At 35.3% G+C, this 21,289-nt stretch overlaps 1 protein-coding gene across 13 annotated transcripts in view; it reads left to right on the top strand.

Annotated features, from left to right (window-relative positions):
• Positions 1–21,289, top strand: part of LOC117408919 (ankyrin-2-like) — a 162,206-nt gene that overhangs the window by 74,866 nt on the left and 66,051 nt on the right. For 11 of the 13 annotated variants that reach the window (XM_059003009.1, XM_059002984.1, XM_059002978.1 and 8 more), the window contains exons 3-11: positions 3,405–3,503; positions 4,924–5,022; positions 13,635–13,733; positions 14,876–15,061; positions 15,496–15,519; positions 17,531–17,629; positions 18,759–18,857; positions 19,693–19,791; positions 20,344–20,541. In XM_059003009.1, the coding sequence (XP_058858992.1) occupies positions 3,405–3,503; positions 4,924–5,022; positions 13,635–13,733; positions 14,876–15,061; positions 15,496–15,519; positions 17,531–17,629; positions 18,759–18,857; positions 19,693–19,791; positions 20,344–20,541 (1,002 nt within the window). The remainder of the gene's footprint in view (positions 1–3,404; positions 3,504–4,923; positions 5,023–13,634; positions 13,734–14,875; positions 15,062–15,495; positions 15,520–17,530; positions 17,630–18,758; positions 18,858–19,692; positions 19,792–20,343; positions 20,542–21,289) is intronic. The other 2 variants (XM_059003000.1, XM_059002993.1) reach the window with 1 other exon arrangement.

Here is a 21,289-nt window from a genome sequence, read left to right as displayed (position 1 = left end):
ATATTCACTGGATCCAAACAGTGGGGTATATTCAATGGATCCAAACAGTGAGGTATATTCACTGGATCCAAACAGTGAGGTATATTCACTGGATCCAAACAGTGGGGTATATTCACTGGATCCAAACAGTGGGGTATATTCAATGGATCCAAACAGTGGGGTATATTCAATGGATCCAAACAGTGGGGTATATTCAATGGATCCAAACAGTGAGGAATAGTCAATGGATCTAAACAGTGAGGAATATTCACTGGATCCAGACAGTGAGGTATATTCACTGGATCCAAACAGTGGTTGATCTAAATAGTGCCACTGTTTGGTTAATTCAGGCCAAGGTTATAAAACCAATCATCTACTGTAACCATGCATTGCAATCTTTGCAGGGTATTTTCGAAAAATGTAAAATATGTCCTGGAAGTTGTTTTGTTGTTTTTTTTTTAAATTGTAATAAGACCGTTTTTTGTACAATAAAAATAATTTACATTTGAGGTAACAACCAGTGGCGGCCGGTAGTCAAAAAAACCGGGGAGGCAGAAAAAAGGCAGAGGTCCCCTTAAGCCCCCAGCAGCAGTATAATCTTATTATTGTATTCTGACTGACAACACTTTATTATTATTATTATTATTATTATTATTATTATTATTATTATTATTATTATTATTTGTTTATTTGGCAGACACCTTTATCCAAGGTGACTTACAGGTGTTACAGGGCAGTGCAGGGTTACAATGCAAGCTTCATATTTAAATTGTGTAGTTTACACTAAGAGCAATAAATACTACTATAATATGAAATAGGATGCAACAAGTTAGGATTACAACAAGTTATATCTACAATGAGTAGCGCAGTATTAGTAGCGCAATAGTGCAAGGATTGTGCATCAGTTGAGGATCCAGTAAGTCAGGCAAGTCCAGTGCATAGTACGAGGGGCAGATCAATAGATCTACATGTGCAGTCTAAACAGGTTTTACCCCAATTTGCCTGTTAAACACATTTTCTCCTACTAGCCAACCGAGAAAAGAAAACAGTAGCCCATCATAGTTTATTCTAATAAATGTATCTGTTACACTCTACCAGCGTATGTTTAAAAAGGCACTGTAGACAAAATTAATACGTCATTTAGATTTCAAGACCACGTCACTAACATACTTTGCATTAAATATTTTCTAAACAAAGTTGTTACGGCAGGCAGACAAAAATCAAGCACATCCTATCGACTTGAATAAATTAACAATAAAATAATTATATACCATACAGGCGAAAAGAAAGTGAAATAGTTTACCTGCACTGGGGAAAATAAACAGATACTGCTGGGAAAGGGCTTAAATAATATAAATATGGCTTCCAGCAAACACTAACAGAGAAAAAAAAAACTACACCAACAACCAGATTTGTTCCCAGAGAAGGGAAGTGGTATCATAATATGAAACTTTGAAAATATATCTCACTTTACTGACGCTACAGGTGGCACAATAGAACAGGCATACGAGCACAGAGTGTCTTCTGGGAATAGTAGTTTATCTGGTACACGCTGAAGGGTGTTTCCAATCAGCAGAAATGCTGAGGAAAACTACAACTCCCATCATCAACGCATGTCAACAACTTGATGGCTTCGTATTTAACTTTCTGTCAAGATGTTTTTTTAAAAATGTCCTACTGTTGTGATGGATTTTTTTTTTTTTTTTCTGGTCACTTTAAAATCTCCTTCAGAAAATCCATTGTGATCAGTGCAGTTATATTGTTGATTTAATAAATCCACAGTTTGCGCTATGAATTCACAGAAAGCTGTTGATTCATCAACAAAACCACAGCCAGAACAATTCAACCATTTTATTACGCAACAATCATTTCAAGAATTAGTGAATTATAGTATTACACATTTTAAACGTAACATTTAGAAAAGGGCTTGTAATTTCAGTTTAGTATTTCATATTGTTAAAGAAAAGTAACACAATTATGCGTTAACATAATGTAAACAAATAGTTTTCATAATTACAAATTCACTTCCACGTAAACACCCCTCTTATGATTTTTATTTCACGTTTCTTCAGGAACAATAGCAATTTTGTCATCACTTAGTAAATCTGTACCGTAGGGGTGCTCTTTTTCTACTTCAGATTAGTTCAGTTCAGTTTGGTCTTCTGCTGCTGCTTATGCTGATATGTGGTCCAGTTTTAGAACATGAAAAAAAGCAAATATTACAGATCAAAATTATCATGTTAAGCTGCTTGGAGTGAATGTTAATTTTTGAGGTTTTCATTATGTTATTTCCTTATTCATTTCCTAGAACATTAATGTTTTGGGTCTGGGAGCAACTTACCCTCTGATTTTAACACTGAGAGAGTAAAATGTATTTTCAGGGGGTAAAATGCAACATTACCTTGAAGTCAAGAGTAATCTTGATAAATACTGTACAATCTTTAATGGTAATGGGGTAGGCATTAAAAAAAAGCCTTCCATTTTAACTGCAATGTTACTTTGAACTACTGTACAAACACACGTGTGTTCTACAAGGTTCTTTATCAACTCAGCGCATTTTTTTCAAGGCATCACACTGACTGCAAATTAATTACGTTATTCATATTTTAACATTAAATTCTTAAACTCAGTGAGCATGTTAAAACTTCAATAAAACCATACAGATAAATAACATTAGGAAATGCATTAATAAGTTATAAAACAGTTTGTTTGATATTATAGGTGCTTGGTGATGATGGTTCCAGTTGGATTTGTAGCTGGACTGGGGTGTTTACGCTTCAACCTGTATAACTGAATTTTTCTTATTCTTACTGTGATTGGCTGCAAAGACAACAGGACTAGCCAGAGATTGGATAATATTTGTTGCTGTCACTAAACATTGGTTGTTTATTCTTGTGTACAGTTTCCTAGTAACTGAAGATATTGATATATGTGAGATGTAGTTGAAGTTTTATGTGAGGCGGGAGGGGAGGCAGGTAGGCAGCTTATCTGGACCGCTGCCTGCAGTGTTGAAAGGGGTGAAATAAATGTAGACACCTATTTTATAAGGGACTTTCACTTTAAGAGAAACATTATTTCCTAAATCATTTTCAAATATGGACCTTTAAAGTTATAGCAATTTGATTTATCAATTGAGTTTCCGTTGCAAGAGGCATGTGCTTGACAGGATGCTACTGCATTGTTGAGTTAATAGCACAAGTATTAAATCAGCAACATTTTGAAAGTTTAAAGTATATTACAGTACATTATTTATTTATGTATTTATTTATTTTGTAATATCTGGTTTTCCCCCTTTCAAAAATGGCTCCTGTAACTTAATTAAACAATTTGTTACACTTCATCATTTCAGGTACAAAAAATTGGGAATGGTATACGTCTGTATGGCCCTACACTGAAGTTCTCATGAGTGTGTGCTTCTCTTTCAGAATGGACTCAATGCTTTACACTTGGCAGCCAAGGAAGGTCACATGGGCCTGGTTAATGAGTTACTGGAAAGAGGCTCAGCTGTCGATTCAGCCACCAAGGTAAAAGTTTACATTTGTGTGTGTAATATATATATATATATATATATATATATATATATATATATTGTATATATATAGACACACACACACACACAATTAAATATAACACTTCATTTTAAGTGGCCCAATAACAAGAACAGCACTAAGGGACACAGTACATAAGTAGTTTTCAAACTACAAATATCTTTTGTTTGTACAAATAGCACATTTATTGGTACACAATACTTACATGGAACTATAACAGTAATGCTGCATGGATGGCACTTAATGTGATATCAACAAATAAAGCAAACCATGAGTACTACTAATAATAAAACAAGCATTTCATTTAGAGGATGGAAAGGAGTACAGTTAATTGTTGCTTAGTAGATAACAAGATATCTAAGGATCCCAACATTTCAATTTGTTTTGTTGAGATCACAGTTAAATTATCTCAGGACCTCAACATTTCACATTACTGCATTATGTTGATATTTTCCTGTCGTCAGTGTACCACTAATATTATCAGTGATCAAGGAGCTTGACGAAATATTTGTCTTCAGGGGAATTACAATTAGACTGTTGAATGGTATAAGCTTAAGAGCTGCAATTTTAGAAACTTTTGAGTGTTCATTTTTCCTACACTATTAAGCATGTTTCTAGTAATTCAGGCCTTTTCTGTTAAAACACAATCCAAGATAGACTGTAGCATAAGATGTTCTTTGAATAACAACCTTCTAACAACACCTACTTAAAGCATCTCAAGACTCCTAGTTCTTAACTAACCTACCACACCCCATCACAGCTTTCTTGAATTTCCATATCCTTTTCCAACTAAACTACACTCCCTGCCCTGGGGTCATAAAAAACAGAGTGCCTGTAAGTGCAAACAAATGTTTGTGAATATGGTCCCATGTTTAATATCAGAGTTATGCACTGTGAATTTTATTTAAAAGATTGTGTAGAGCCAGGGAGCCTACTGTTATATGCACCTGATATTTCAAATGAAAATGCTATTTTAATGAAGGAATAAAATCTTACATGGAGTTAGGTATTATAGATGTTTAGCTTTCTGGGTTTTTCTGGAATGAAAGACAAGGCTATTACAATTTGATTGAATGTTGCAATAGAACAGGCACATATCAAGGTTGCTGTGATTTTTATTCATTTATTTATTTATTTGTTTTATTGAATCTGCCCATTAGTTCTTAGGGCAGGTCTAAGCATCAATAAACAAAACCCTGGCAAATTAACTAGGGATCAGACAAGTGCTTTATAAAGAGTCACCATTTATCTGAAGCAAAAACTACAGTATAACAACAGCTGGAGGCAGCAACAGTATGAAACGAGTTTAGTTCTCTAACTTTCAGTACATGTTTTACTTAGTACAGTATAAACATGTTTAATGATCAGGTGCTCCCCATTTTATTTTACATAATAGAAAGGAAATACAGCCCTGCATATTGCATCCTTGGCGGGTCAAGAAGAAGTCATCAAAACCCTGGTGAAGCAAGGAGCTGACGTCAATGCACAGTCTCAGGTAGGAAGTAATGGCTTTTTTTTTTTTTTTTAACATTGATCCAGACAGTGAGTGTCATCACTTCGATGTCAGATGATTGTTGAAACGAAATGTGTTAATTAAATCAATCCCTTAATGCTTTGAAATTGAGTCTGAGGTCGTTAATGAACGCATTTCTTGTTAAAAAGCTTACTTGCCGCTGGTCATGTACATAACTTCCTGTCTCAGCGACTAAATAAGGGGAACTCGTTAATCAAAATGCATGTTAACGAGATCAAGAAAAATGAATGGAAGCAGAATTCACTGATATGGAAACTACTAGCGTACATGGAGATGGCTCTCCCACCAGCTAGCAGAAGCCAAATGGAAATATAAAATAATGGGAATATCTGTTTTGTGTATAATTTGTAAACTTCATTTAAAGTTGTGCATTTTGTCATGCAGAATGTAAACTTATTTAGATAACGTTACATATAAAATGCTGATTTACGATTATCTGGCGTGTGGGTAAAAGTCGGACTTTTTTTTTTTTAATAATTAAACACCACTGGTGGTCATTTACCCTCATTCAGGGCCACAGTTTACTATATAAAACTGTTTTAATGTGCACTTTGAAATCTTTTTTTGGATAAAAAGAAGATACCATAAGCCATCTATGTATATTGGTTGGAATCTAATTTTGTATGTATTTTAGCATGTACGATTGTAGGCTATAAATACATATGTTTGAAGTCAAATAACGGTATATCATTTTAGCAATATAGCAAACATTCCATTTACTAATGGTTAAAACAAGTGAATAAATCTCATTCACAACAACAAGTATAGAAAAGGCAAAAATATTTTTATAACTACAAATATTGAATTATCTAGATAGAAGTTAACACTGGTCCTGTACTGTACTCACTCTCTCTCTCTCTCGACGTCACAGACACGGTCTGTTAAATGTGAGTTACTGTTTCGTTAATTAAAACCCTCTTTTTCCAAGTGCAAATTAACTCATGATAAATTATGACAATTAACACGGACTTCCTTTTAAATTCCCACGCAAACAAAATAAATAGTCTAGCACTGCTCGTTAAGATATAAACATTGTTTCGTAAATCAACCTAATTTCGGAAATCACATTTGGACAATTATTTAATAACGAAATAGGCATAACGACCGCTTGAAAATGCCAAAACCAATGCTACATACCGATTTCTTGATTAACACTGGTTATCATTTACGACCTTTTGAAAATCCTGCCCTATGATCTGATCAGAATGGAAAAAGGGCATATCTTTTGTGAATAATTCCAGGTTTATTTATTTTTTTAAATATATTTTTGTTGATACCATTTCAAGATAAGCTGAAATATTTAAAAAATGCATCTGTTTATCAAGATATTAAATATGAAACTCTATGAACTCTTAAAGACAAATATAAAATTACTCTCTGTGTTCATTGACTATAATGATTGAACATAACAGACGCCATCCGTTGTCTGAGGTAAAGACCTGGACTGTGTTTCTTTTGGGATTAGGCTAGTTCTTCCAAAAATGATCTACATGGTGTCCCAACTTCACAACACATCATGTTAAAAAAGCACTGTGCTGAATGTTTAGAAATACATTTTATCCTTAGAACTAACACCTTTTCAGCTGATTTGAGGTGGTAAAAAAAAAGCTTGTTGGAACGATTACAAAGCCAGGCCAACTGTTTTCAGTTTTGCAGACTTGCTTTTAAGTGGCACATTCATTTCTCTCGACCCTTAGTTCTATTTGATCAGCGATTTTGCTCTCTGCTGTACCAAGAGTGTTACCAAGAGAATGACATTCTTTCATTTGTCAAACACATTCCTGAGTGCGACCGCAAATCACAGACAGTTTTATTTGAAGGATAATAAGCATGCCAAGGACACTGACAAAGCAAATACTTTCTTTGGCTTTAATACTTTATCATAACCAGTTAAAAACTAAAAAATATTTTTCCATCTTGAACATTAAAGCTCAATATACCACTGCACTAGTAGCTAGTTAATTGCAGTCCAAAGGCAATTAAGGTTATCATGAGATAACTTCTCTGCTAGTCACAGTAGGAATCAAACTAGCATTAATATCAGCTGAACACAGTTGAAGCGTTGCTATAGATAATGGTTGAAGCAGTTGCCTCAGTGATTAAGAAGAAAGCCAGGGCTGGACACGGATTCCTTCCTAAGATTAACCAGGGGGCAAAAAAACAAAGTTGATTCAGAGTAAAGGTAATGTTTTAAAGATTGTGGGTCACTGAACTAGCTCACAAATACAGTTACACAGTGCAGTACAAGAGCATTGACACAAACAGCATAATTACACAGTAATTTAAAGCAGTGTTTCCCCAATCTGTCCAAATTCCACCTGGGGGTCCACAGGGCCCCATTAAAATCAAGGTACTGTAATTCTGTTACAGTTTTTTTTTTTTTACAGAAATATAACCCTAGGATAACTAATTAAATTTAGTTTCAGTTTCTTATACTGAAAAGGAAAACAACAGCCATACAGTACAGTATATATTTTATATGGTCATGCACAAAATTAGTTTTGGGCTGCAGTTTTGAGAAGAGTAAATTATAATAATGTAAGAGTAAGCAGGGTGCTGTATGACTTTAGACATGGGGGTATGTGTCTTTGTTTAAGGTGTACATAAAAAGGTAAAACAAGGTAGGAATCGCTATTTAAAGCACTAAAACCACAGTTGAGCCTGTAAGACTCGGATATTCTTTTCTAGATACTGTATTTCAGTGTTAATCAAAAGGTCAACAACACTGCTGGGAACATATGGCTGTCAGAAGGCATTCTAGGAATCCACAAGACTGGCATCCACTGGATTAAAGGGTTAATTACACTATACCTGAGGTTACATTTCTATAGTGATATTACATTTCAGTAACAGTGTTATTATTATTATTATTATTATTATTATTATTATTATTATTATTTATTTATTTCTAAGCAGGCACCGTTATCCAGGATGACTTACAGTTGTTACAAAGTATCCCATTAGATTGTAGATTATACAGTAGTATCATACAGTACTGTAGTTTGTATCAAAACTTGGAGAACATGTCATCTCAGTTCCTGAACTGTCCTTGGAAGCAATAGCTAATCTGTTGAGTGCTTCTTAATATATAAATGCCTGTGTTTTTTCTGTAAAAGTACCATTTAGAGACACTGAGTTGATGAGATCAGTTTCATATCTCTGTGGTCTACAACCCTTATGGAAAAAAACATTTTTAATATATGGTAGAAAAGTATGATCCTTATATTTTTCATATATAGAAATTGGTCCCTTTTTTATATTTAGAATATATGGGATATATTTTAGTCTGTAAGACATATTTATTTTATATGGATTACAGACTAATGAAAATATATGGTGCACCATATATTTTCAACATCTAAAATAAATATACGAAAAACAAATTAAGGATCATTGCAAACCCATCAATCAAGCTGAGTACGATACTATAAGTATAACCAGTGCTATAGGATAGCTACTGACAGCAGACCTGTTAACATTGCAGCTTTGTTTTATTTCAGTAACCATGTTTATTTTTAAGCAATGTTATTTACAATTATGGAGGATATAACCATTACTCCGTGAATATTTTGTTTTATTCAGTCAATTACAAGTTATTAATAAAAGAGAATTACAAATTATTATTATTATTATTATTATTATTATTATTATTATTATTATTATTATTATTATTATTATTATTCAAACGGCAATGAAAAACATCAGTTTATAAGTAAAGGAAACTGATCATTGTAAATGTGTTAAGGTGAGTAATAAACTGACTCCATTGTGATTTAGCAGTTGGCTTAAACAATTAAACAACAAATGCTGGATTGTAAATAAATATAAAACTATTATAGAGAGACTATAAAAAGAGAGACCAACAAATAGGATCCAGAATCCAGAAATAGGAGAACAGGTTTTTTATGCTGGGTTGTTTTTTGGGTAATAATAATAATAATAATAATTATATATATATATATATATATATATATATATATATATATATATATATATATATATATATATATATATATATATTGTAACACAACAGGGAGTAATATCCTCCATGCAGAAAACATGTGCGTATGCACATTTTGTTAATTTGCTTATTGTTTAATTGTTTTACTGTTAATTGTTTTATTGTTAATTATCACCTGCACCTGGCTATGATTGTAAATTAGAGCCAGGTGCAGGGTTTATAAGGAGAGCAGTCAGTCTGCTCTAGGCGGCTGAGTAGAAGGAGGCAGAAAGAGGTACGCTGCTTCCCAGCAGTCGTGAGGTAAAGTGTGTTGTATTAAACCTGTGTGGTTTTGTTTACTGTTTGGTGGGGAAACTGCCTAGCTGTCCCACTTGTAGTCAGGGTGTTCCTGTGTGTTAGTTAGTGCTCGTAGAAGAGCTAGGTGTTTATTTAGTTTGTTTTTGTGTTTATTAAAAGTAGCGCACCAGCGCTTAAAATCTGTTCCAGTGTGTTGGGTCATGTTTTTAAAGGGGCTAGAACCGCGAAGAGGGTCGAGTCGTTTACAATATATATATATTTATTATTTGTTTATTTAGCAGACGCCTTTATCCAAGGCGACTTACAGAGACTAGGGTGTGTGAACTATGCATCAGCTGCAAAGTCACTTACAATTACATCTCACCCGAAAGACAGAGCACAAGGAGATTAAGTGACTTGCTCAGGGTCACACAATGAGTCAGTTGCTGAGGTGGGATTAGAACCGGGGACCTCCTGTTTACAAGCCCCTTTCTTTAACCACTGGACCACACACACATATATATATATATATATATATATATATATATATATATATATATATATATATATATATATATAATTTAAACTTGTATATATATATATATAAAAAAAAATTATAATAAATATTATAAGTGTTGTCTGTCAAAATACAAGATTATACTGCTGCTGGGGTATAATCATTTTTTAAATGAAAAAGCGTACTCTGCCCCTAACCCCTCACTTGCGTCCATCAACTGTGTGTGGAATTATTTATTTTATTTTTTTAAACCTGACATCTCGATATTTTGGACAACCTCTCTGCCTCCGGACATGTCCTGTAGCCATAACGTGATGAATAAAAAAGAGGGTGTATGCCACTGAGGTCTTAAAGTAGGGAACACAGCTAATTTGCATACCTCTGACAATTGGTTAGATACATGCTCTCGGTAACAATCTGTGTCGACAAATCATATCTAAACCCATTACTGGCTGGTAAACTAACCAGGCAGTACTTTTATCAATCGTGTGTTAAATACCGCCCAGTAGTAGTTTTTTTTTTTTTTTTTTAATGGCCAGAAATTACCTCCGTCTTTTATGAATATGGCCCATTATCTTTTAACACTAGATGATTGTGTTAATTTGCAAGGCAAAGAAAACTCTTTCATGAAACATAGCAAGTGCAAACTAAACTAGGAGCACTTAGCGAAGGTGTCAAAATTGTGGAATCATTTTATCACAATCAAATGGAACTTAGCTGCTCAATGCTGAGCAAGGTGGGTGGGGAGTTCTGTAACCTTGTGCAGTTCCTAAAAATAGAGTGAGGCTAAACCTTTCCATTGTTGTCATTAAAATGGCAGCTTTTCCAGCATCTTTCGAGAACGTATATCTGAGTATGGACTGAAAAATAGCATCAATTTTCATGCAGATCCACAATGGGGATTCTGCTGTTTCTCATTTATAAATGACTTGACTCTGAGCAGCTTGAGCAGTTAAAATGCTCAAAGTTTCTTATGTTCCTATTGGGAAATCAGTGTTACTTCTTCAGAATATAAAGTTTGTTCAGAAAACAAGCTCTTTTTATTCATCACCTTTGACACTGGTTTAATTTCATGCTACTGTTTTATGTGGAAATCACAGCCAAAACAGACAGACCTTTTAAAATGTATTGATCACCATTGCATTAGTATATGAAACCTGGAATTCAGAGTCCTATTAAAGTCCATGTCAGGCTCAGTTATTGTAACCAGCATTGATAACATAAGATTATTCACCAGAAGCATCCGTACACCTTTTAACCTTTTATTACCAAGTGCAACTTCTATTGTATAGCTTTATAATGAAGAAAATAGTCTACTTTGTCAAACTGGATAATAAACCACCACAGTCTTCATTAGTTATAAAATGGCTGGTTGTCTATAGACTGCCAGTGTTTAGGCAGTGTGTATAGGGTATGTGGGGACAGATCTTGTAACAAGTAAGTCATTTAGCCATGTCTTAGATTAAGACCAATTTAGACTTAACACCTTAACAGTCTGCATTTTTAGAGCTCTGCGCTATAACACTCATGTTTCTGATGTTCCTTCTGTCCCTGTGCAACAGATGCTGCAAAAAAGACCTGTCAGCATGATAAATTAGAAAGCTTTGAAGATGCTCAGTATCTGAATAGGTCATCAGTCCTGTGTGCACTTGGAATTTAATTTGGGAACTGTAGTACCTATAGGCTTGTAGTCCCCTCCCAAGTCAAGCACTTGCTTGCAAGATCCCTTCTGTATGGATAGATAGTGAGGACTTCAGTCTCAAGTGATGCCAGTTCTGCATGTTTAATTATCTGCATTTGATGCTTAATCATTCACTGAATAATTAAAATCGAATCAACATTTATTAATTTACTCTGTAGTTTGATTGTTTTCTGAAGTTAATATTGCCTTTTAGGTATACTATCTATTTTCTGGTCGCAATTAATTCAGTTAGAAAGCCGCTGGTCTGTTTACAGAAAAACCCTGTGGTTTGTTTGCAAACAGGGTTCATTTTTTTAAATTCAAAGAAATTGTTTTTATGCACACTAGGACTTGAGTATTTAATGAAGTGTATTATTGTAGAAAACACTCTCCACCTGGCACCCTTCACACAGCAAATATTGTTTTAGCTGCCAAACCAATCAATTTAATGTGTATGCCTTGTGTGTGTTCACTTCACACGTAGAATGTCATAGGAGACTTCCCCCTAAAGAACCATTCTGATATAGCCATTGGCACTTGTTAAAATATTTAATGAGATAATTTGATAATAACTGTCAAGCTGTATGATTTAGTACAATACTCTTGTAGCAGAATAATTATTAGATATAAATGTGTTAATAATCTAAATGACTACTTAAACTAATTGTGTAGGAAGTACAGTAAAATATAATTGTGAATTAAATACATGAATAAATCCACTGCCTGACATGCTGTAGTGCAATCTCGACTCTCAGTTTCCATGGCAACTAGTCGCTAAATGGATGGCTACTCCCTGCTGTTCTGTTAGATGCTGGTGTGTTCTGTGAGGCACAAAAAAACAAAACAAAAAACAGGCCACACAGAAGAGCTCGCTGACAGAGACATGCAAGTTCTTGGCAACTGAAGGACAGAATGATGAGGAATTACTTGAGAAATAAAGAAGCAGAAATATTGAAAAGTGGCAATATACATGACATAGAAAACATAAACCTAGATAAAGATAATGTAAAGTAGATACAGAAGGTTAAAGTTAATAACATTTGTGAGTTCCATCATATTATATTATTAAGATACATTAGTATTTCATCAATGAATCCGATACTTTGTTTAATCAATTTATTACCCTTGTAAACAAGGTCAGATTATTTTTCTCAGTTACAAAAAATGTTAATGGGAGTTGTAAAGTTGGTATAACTGTTGTAGAATTACTAGATTTGCAAGCAATGATGTAGCAAAAAAAGCAGGTGTCTTGGAAGGAAACCAGAGCCGAAGACCAGAGAAGAAAGGAAAGCTTGCCTAATCAGACAACAGTAAATGTCGGGTGGAAGCATGCACAGACACTGTAGGAGCATACAAACACTAAACTGGCCACTTTGATGATGTTACAGAATAAGATCTTGATGAATAATGTATAGTGTGTATGTTTGATTTGTTACTGAGGTGGGTGGCTGGGTTCCATGACTACATAACTGCTGTTAAAGCAGTATTTATCACACTATGTTAAATGACCACAAATAAAGAGCATTTATAATCAAACTTTTATTAATAAAGATATAGGAACTCTCTAAAGGCAGCCCCACATACGTGCCTGTATAAGGTATATTTTTCTGAGATTGTCTCTTAATTTACCTCCCCAGTATCCTGTCCATATGCTTGGCCATGTCTTAATTTAGCTGTAAAAATATGAATGCCACATACAGTATAGGAAGGATTTTTTATTATTAAAAAAATAGCTATGTATCTTCGTCAACCTCCAGTTACTATTGAGCCAGTGTGCCCAGTTCCATTTCTCGAGGGCCACTGCATCCCAGGAACTATTTTAGAGCCTGACAACACTTTTAAACATGGCTGGAACAAAGACCTGGGGCCTGATTTTCCACAGTGGACAAATTGGCCAATTTATTTATAGCTATGAATGTGGGCCATTTGCCTGCTTAGTTGCCCATAGTGGAAAATGCAGGCGTTGAATTGGAAGGACCCACCCTGGCTAGAGAATATTGGTTAAAAATATTAATATTAAAAATATAGGCCACCTGAAATAATATTAAAATGTTTCTTAGTGAATGCCCTAAAGCTGCGTGGTACAGCAGTGCATGTAGGGTACACGCATCTTTATCTGTGTTTCTTTTGGATTACAGAATGGCTTCACTCCCTTGTACATGGCAGCCCAGGAGAACCACCTAGATGTTGTGAGGTACCTGCTGGAAAATGGATCGAACCAGAGCATTGCCACAGAGGTATTAAATGACATGCATGACAGCAGAGACATCTATTATCATTATTATTAGTTTATTTAGCAGACGCCTTTATCAAGGCGACTTACAGAGACTAGGGTGTATGAACTATGCATCAGCTGCAGAGTCACTTACAACTACGTCTCACCCGAAAGATGGAGCACAAGGAGGTTAACTGACTTGTTCAGGGTTACACAATGAGTCAGTGGCTGAGGTGGGATTTGAACCGGGGACTGCCTGGTTACAAGCCCTTTTCTTTAACCACTGGACCACTGGAAAATTTGCTAGTCTGCCTTAAAAAAAGTTCTAGATAAAAAGATGACAAAAATGTTTTAGATACAGCAGAATGATATATTTGTATAATTGGGTATCTAGAGACTATTTTAAGGCTTTCAGTAATGCAACAGGTAGGTATCTTAACGGTACACTTGTGTTTATTACTGTTTAACATGAGTTAAGTAAAGGAGCAGGTTTTCGCAAATTTACAGTATATTTAAGGAGTTATTACAAATGCCTCTTACACAAATTTGAATTTGTTGTCACAGTTCATAAACAACTTAGGCAATGAATCATTATAAATTTGATCAGTTTACTGTGCTGTCAAAATTGTCCTAAAAGATTTTGCTTTTCAAATGGATTGAATAGTTGTCATCCTTACATCCTTGAGTGTTGTCTGTTATCACTTTTGCAAGATTAAGTGATTATTAAATGACAGTTACAGATACCTGCATACAGGTAATGTTCCTTGCCATTATAACATATCCCTCTGCTTTGATTAAAATATATTCAATCTGTTGTTATCTGTGACACCCACCCCCATCCGATATGCCAACTGGGTCATTGACAGTTCACATGTATTTGGAGCATTTGTGATTTTTTTGTGAATGCCAATGGTTTCAGATATCCAAATCCTCATTTTCATTATATAGGTTAAACAAGACTCCAGAGTTTATACTCTTTATATATATATATATATATATATATATATATATATATATATATATATATATATATATATATATATATATATGAACAGTATATGAAGAGAGCATTGGAGGCTTTGTTTTTTTTAGTCTAGACTGTGCCTGCTCGCTTACCAGCATTTTATGCAGGGCTGAGATTGATTTCTTTTTGTAAATCTTCAGGACGGCTTCACTCCACTGGCTGTCGCACTGCAGCAGGGCCACAACCAGGTGGTGGCTATTCTCCTGGAGAATGACACCAAGGGGAAGGTGAGGCTGCCAGCCCTGCACATTGCCGCACGCAAGGACGACACCAAGTCCGCGGCACTGCTTCTCCAGAACGACCACAACGCTGACGTGCAGTCCAAGGTGAGCTGCAGCGAGAGGCCTCCCACTTGTTTTTAATCTCAAGACACACTGTGTGATTACTCACCACTGTGTTGCTTGGAATTGACAACAGAAATGACTGCCATGAAATGAGTTAAGACATTTTAACCTAAACCCTTTTTTTTTGTTTAACTGTGTGTGTGTATGTTTGTGTTTGTGTTGAAATTTTGTCAGCTGGAACCCCTTATTTAACAAGCTGCAAACATCAAGATTATTTGTATAAACATTCTGTTTGAAGGATTTTTACTTCATATATTCTAATATTTTTGTATAGTTGTCTCAGTTTATGTAGGGTGAAATGTGGAATGCCTGCAAATCATTTTTATACCAAAGAATACAATGCAAATAGTAGCTGAATTGGTTTTTATTTTATGTTTTATAACAAAATGTTTCCTTCCTCAATAATGCTGCACCAGATGATGGTTAATAGGACTACTGAGGTACATATTCAGATACACTTTTTAAATGTGTTTGTCATAGAGATTTTTTATTATTGTTATTATTATTTTTTTAGGCTTTGCTTAAATCACTTTTTTAGTCTTGCATGGTGGAGTTACATGACTAGTCAACATGTCCAGTAGTTTTATAAAAGTTTTTCACATGCATGGCTAATACGTTCTTTCCTAAAAACTTTATATCAATTTATTTTCTGGAAGTTTGATTTATTTATTTATTTATTTATTTATTTGTTTATTTGATTTCAGTCCAATATTTTTTCTGAAGTGCTTCTTAGTCAATATTGATACCAGTTTGTGTTTCTAAAGTTGTATTGATATTATCTTCTTCTATTACACATATTCAGTTATATATATTGTCTTTCTATTTCATAGATAGCAGTGCATTTCCTATTGTTTATACAGCATATATAACACACAACTAAGTTCCAATGCAGAAAATGCAGATGCAACAAATGGCTTTTGGTATGAAACACACAGCGGTGGCTACGAATTTTGGTTGCATCTGCATTATTCTGGTTGAAACAAGTTTTACTGTCTCAGATGTACAAATGTACAGATGTATGAATTTTGAAATATTTTCATTGTTATATGTATTTTTATTGTTATTGGTTGATTTTTATTTTTGTATTTATTTTTTTTGTATCTGCGATTATCTTTTCTTTTAATGTTATATTGCTATATTGTCTTTGGAAATAAAAGTTAAAAATATTGCAATGCATAAATGTTCCAAACAGAAATGTTCAGTGAATTTAAATATAATTGGATATAGTGTTCTCAATATCCATTCAATGATGCCATACTGAAATACCTTATTAGTACAGTCATATCAGTATTTCTTGTAACAGTTCAATTATATCTAGGAGATAAGCACTTTAGGAGTTACTGAAAAGGCCATTCATTATTGCTTGATAATTCCTGTCCACCAATATTAGTTGGACAAAATATCAAGTAAAACAAACAGAAATTCAAATAACCCCAAAATATAAGATAATGTAGTTTTCCTCAGTGTTAATAGCTACTGTATGTTTGTTAGCATAATTACTTGACACTGGACTCAGTAGTTCATCCTCATTCCCTGTTGATGTGATCATTCTATATGCAGTCTTTTCTGATTACTGGTGTGTGGAAAAAAAGAAAACAACAACATTAACAATCCTTTCCAGGAACATTCACTCTAATTTTATCTGACAATATCCTTTTGAGCTAAAGATGTACAGTTAAACTATGAAAGGTAACTGTGGTGGTGGTTAGCATTGTTAGTTTCGCACTTTCATACTGCATAAGGAGCAGAATACAGCATTTGTTATATTAATTAAGATTTAAAAAATAAAAAAAAAATATTTATAAAACCTAGGTCAAGGAGAGATCGAAATACTCTTGCTGGCATGTACCGTTATATAGTTTATTTTGCATCATTTCCAGCATTGAATGTACAATTTGTAATCATTTCGCAATCGCAATATTCTTCACATTTTTGTAAATAATGTTTTCATATTAAATTGGAACATGTCTAACAGAATGGAAAGGTAAGGGCAAGCATTTCACATACTAAACTGCTCTGCAATATCAGTCTTCACATGACCCTGGTGTGATTCATAATATCTAACGTATGGTGGCATAGTGCACTTTTGGTGTTTTGGTTAAATGGTTAATTGGCTGATTTTTGTTTTCCCCCCCCCTCCCCCCACATAATTTATTAACAAATCCTTGTGTGTCTTTTCTGTAGCTATAAACTGTCTTCCTTCAGAGTTTTCTTTTCTTTTTTTTTAATACAGACTGGGTATGCATTGTTTCTGTAGGTTTAACATGTTGCATGAAGACTTGTGTGTGTGTGTGTGTGTGTGTGTGTTGGTAAATATGTTGATTTTCCATTTGGAAGGTTGTTTATATTTCACAGTGATGCCTAATGTGACTGTTGCATGAGGGGAAAAAGGATTAGAAAACGGTAGTTCTTGTGAACTAAAGCTGACTGCCATTGCTTTCTGTTTTCCAGAGCGGTTTTACTCCCCTGCACATCGCTGCCCACTATGGGAATGTCAATGTTGCCACACTGCTGCTTAATCGCGGAGCTGCTGTCGACTTTACCGCCAGGGTACGTTTGAATAGCCACTGGTTTTTGGGGTTTTTTTTTGCCTTTTGATCAAACCAGCTAAATCTCACTACTGAGAAAACAAAAAGCATTAATTACAAGAATGGCCTTTACATGTTAAGGCAGTCAGCTGATTTTCAGACAATTTGCTTCTGATCCTGATTTCTTGATTGAAGAAGGAATTGTTGAAATTGTTGTGACATTAATTTTCTGTGGACATTGGCATATGATTTAAAATAACTATCCACTCAAGCAGAGCAAGTTTCACGGTTAGCACATGTATTACCATGTGAAGCTTCTACATTTATGACATGGAAGAGAACGTCAGCTTTTTGTGTAAATCTCTTTTTCCAATAACTTCCCATGTGTTTTTAGATGTTCAATTTGTTGCCATCTTGGAATGACCACAGCTTGAAATATACTTATGAAGCCATTTCTACTGCAAAATTAAAAGATAAAAGGCACCAAGCCAAAGCTTTAGCCATTTTCTTACTGGCATTGCCATTCCAGATACGTTATTAGTTTATTTAGCAGACGCCTTTATCTAAGGAGACTTACAGAGACTAGGGTGTGTGAACTATGCATCAGCTGCATTGTCACTTACAACAACATCTCACCCGAAAGACAGAGCACAAGGAGGTTAAGTGACTTGCTCGGGGTCATACAGTGAGTCAGTTCGTGAGCTGGGATTTTAACCGGGGACCTCCTGGTTACAAGCCCTTTTCTTAAATCATTGGACCACACAGCCTGCTATACATATATCTGATTACACAATACATTTCTTTTAAATTGTTACAACAGATTTTACTGTAAAAATGACATTGAAAGGCCCGACAAAAGCTCAGTCTGAGAAAGTCAGACATTCAGCTATACGTCCAGTTTTATTAAGGCATACAGTAGCAACAAGCCTACAGGGTGATTATAAATGTGCTTAGCAGAGTTTTTACATCCAACACCTTCAATGTGGCCCATAGGAGACGTGTCTTCCATCATTGAGAGTTTTTAATCTATAACCTATTCTACTGTAAATCCATTCTTGATGACATGTGGCGTAAAAAAGTAAATTTTTTGTTCTGTTTTCGGGAACATTTTAATATTATTGTCTAGTAACAGTGTCCTCATCGCTCTGTAGAATGGAATAATTCCCCTCCACGTAGCTTCCAAAAGAGGAAACACCAACATGGTACGTCTCCTCCTGGATCGGGGATCACAGATCGATGCCAAGACCAGAGTGAGTCTCCTTCCGTCCCCCTCGCCCACTCTCTGATCACGCTGCCTTCCCTCTCCATTCAGCATGCTCCTTACCTGGCACACCCTGCTGTCTTCCTCAGCCTGCACTGTGAGCTACGAACAATGGGCAGTGCAGGTGTAAAAGAATAGGTTCTGTAGGCAAGCTTTGGAACATCATTTTCAGCACCTGAAGCCTTGAAAATACTGTTACAAATTCAAAGCTAAGACTGATCCACCTCTCTGTTTGGTTTTCAATATCAATGTATACTTTCAACCACAGAAGGTATGAGCCAATTACAAAAGTATTGCCTTTGCACAAAAAAAAAAAAAACTAAAAAACTAAAAGGCGTGGCTACTGCCAATTTAGAAAACTGTCACTACATGTTTCTAAAAAGCGCAGGACATATTAAAAGCATTGATATTACTGTAAAGTGTTTAATAATGGTTTGGGCAGTGATAATGTGCCTGCCACACTGTTAAAAGCTACTGTGAAGCTCTATATAGCCACACTCTGCAACCTAATTCCTGTGTTATTTCTCAGCTTACTAATTGTGTCAAGATGTAATTTCTGTGGTTATCTCCACACTGTCATTATCAGCTCCATCATAATTCCTTAACATTTCATTGTGAATAAACCGGACCATCGTAGAGACTTCCAGCTCACAATACAAGTGATAAACCCACATTAAACAATCTTTTAGATGAGTTAGTAAAGCCCTGTTAAGAGCAGAAGCTTACAGTTCTACCTCTGGCTGGACTGAACTGTCTCTTCAGAGCTGCCGGGTTGTTTCTCCTTGATGTATCGCAGTGTTTTTACTTGTGGTCCTGTGTTTCAGGATGGGCTCACACCCCTGCACTGCGCTGCACGAAGTGGGCACGACCCAGCCGTGGAGCTTCTTCTAGAGAGGGGCGCGCCCATGCTAGCAAGGACAAAGGTGCGTTACCGTCTACTGAAAGGGCCTTGTGAGTCCCAACTCATTTTCTAGAATGTTCAGGCAGATGTCAGCAACTACACAACATTGTACAATGCTTCACTGTACAAAACTGCCAAATCCCATTACAGATAACAATAAAATTGTCTCAAATTAAGTTATAGTATCAAGTGGCTTTTAGAGGTTGGTCCAAGGATGGCACCAGAATTTCAGTATAAATGTAGTGATATAAATTTGTAAAGCACTGATTTAATTACTGTGGCAAAAATGCTTTTTATGTAATTTTTTTTACAAACAAAATATGGGAAGTATCCCTGCTGTTTTGCTGGTACACATAAATTATGGGAATTGGAGCGCATTAATTGAATTCTGTGTTGTTAGTTTACCCATTCATCATTTTATCAGAATAATCATATGTCTATGAATGCCATTATAAGTTATTTCAGAAAGATTCAATGTGTGTTCAAGATAAGGGGGAGAAGTACCACAGTTTTTTTTTTTTTTTTGGTTGTTTTGATCTGCAGGCAAGTCAAAACTCTTTTTTCTTTTCCACAGAATGGACTGTCTCCTCTTCACATGTCTGCCCAAGGAGACCACGTAGAATGTGTCAAACACCTGCTACAGCACAAAGCACCTGTAGATGATGTCACACTGGACTACTTGACTGCCCTTCATGTTGCTGCGCACTGTGGTCACTACAGAGTAACAAAACTGCTTCTGGACAAGAGAGCCAACCCCAATGCCCGTGCACTGGTGAACACTCATAACACATTATCAATGAGTACAAATGTGTATAGAAATGTATGCTAGGCTGAGAGAACCAGCATACACTTTTTTCATATTTTTTCAAATGTGTTAATAATATATACAGTACTGTGCAAAAGTTTTAGGCAGGTGTGAAAAAATGCTGTAAAGTAAGAATGCTTTCAAAAGTAGACATGTTAATAGTTTATATTTATCAATTAACAAAATGCAAAGTGAGTGAACAGAAGAAAAATCTACATCAAATCAATATTTGGTGTGACCACCCTTTGCCTTCAAAACAGCATCAATTCTTCTAGGTACACTTGCACACAGTATTTGAAGGAACTCGGCAGGTAGGTTGGCCCAAACATCTTGGAGAACTAACCACAGTTCTTCTGTGGATTTAGGCAGCCTCAGTTGCTTCTATTTCTTCATGTAATCCCAGACAGACTCGATGATGTTGAGATCAGGGCTCTGTGGGGGCCATACCATCACTTCCAGGACTCCTTGTTCTTCTTTACGCTGAAGATAGTTCTTAATGACTTTCGCTGTATGTTTGGGGTCGTTGTCATGCTGCAGAATAAATTTGGGGCCAATCAGATGCCTCCCTGATGGTATTGCATGATGGATAAGTATCTGCCTGTACTTCTCAGCATTGAGGAGACCATTAATTCTGACCAAATCCCCAACTCCATTTGCAGAAATGCAGCCCCAAACTTGCAAGGAACCTCCACCATGCTTCACTGTTGCCTGCAGA

Source organism: Acipenser ruthenus, chromosome 2 (genome assembly GCF_902713425.1).
Source record: "Acipenser ruthenus chromosome 2, fAciRut3.2 maternal haplotype, whole genome shotgun sequence".
Taxonomy (NCBI): Eukaryota; Metazoa; Chordata; class Actinopteri; order Acipenseriformes; family Acipenseridae; genus Acipenser; species Acipenser ruthenus.
The sequence above is the reverse complement of the archived record's forward strand: the minus strand, read 5'-3'. Positions and strand labels throughout refer to the sequence as shown.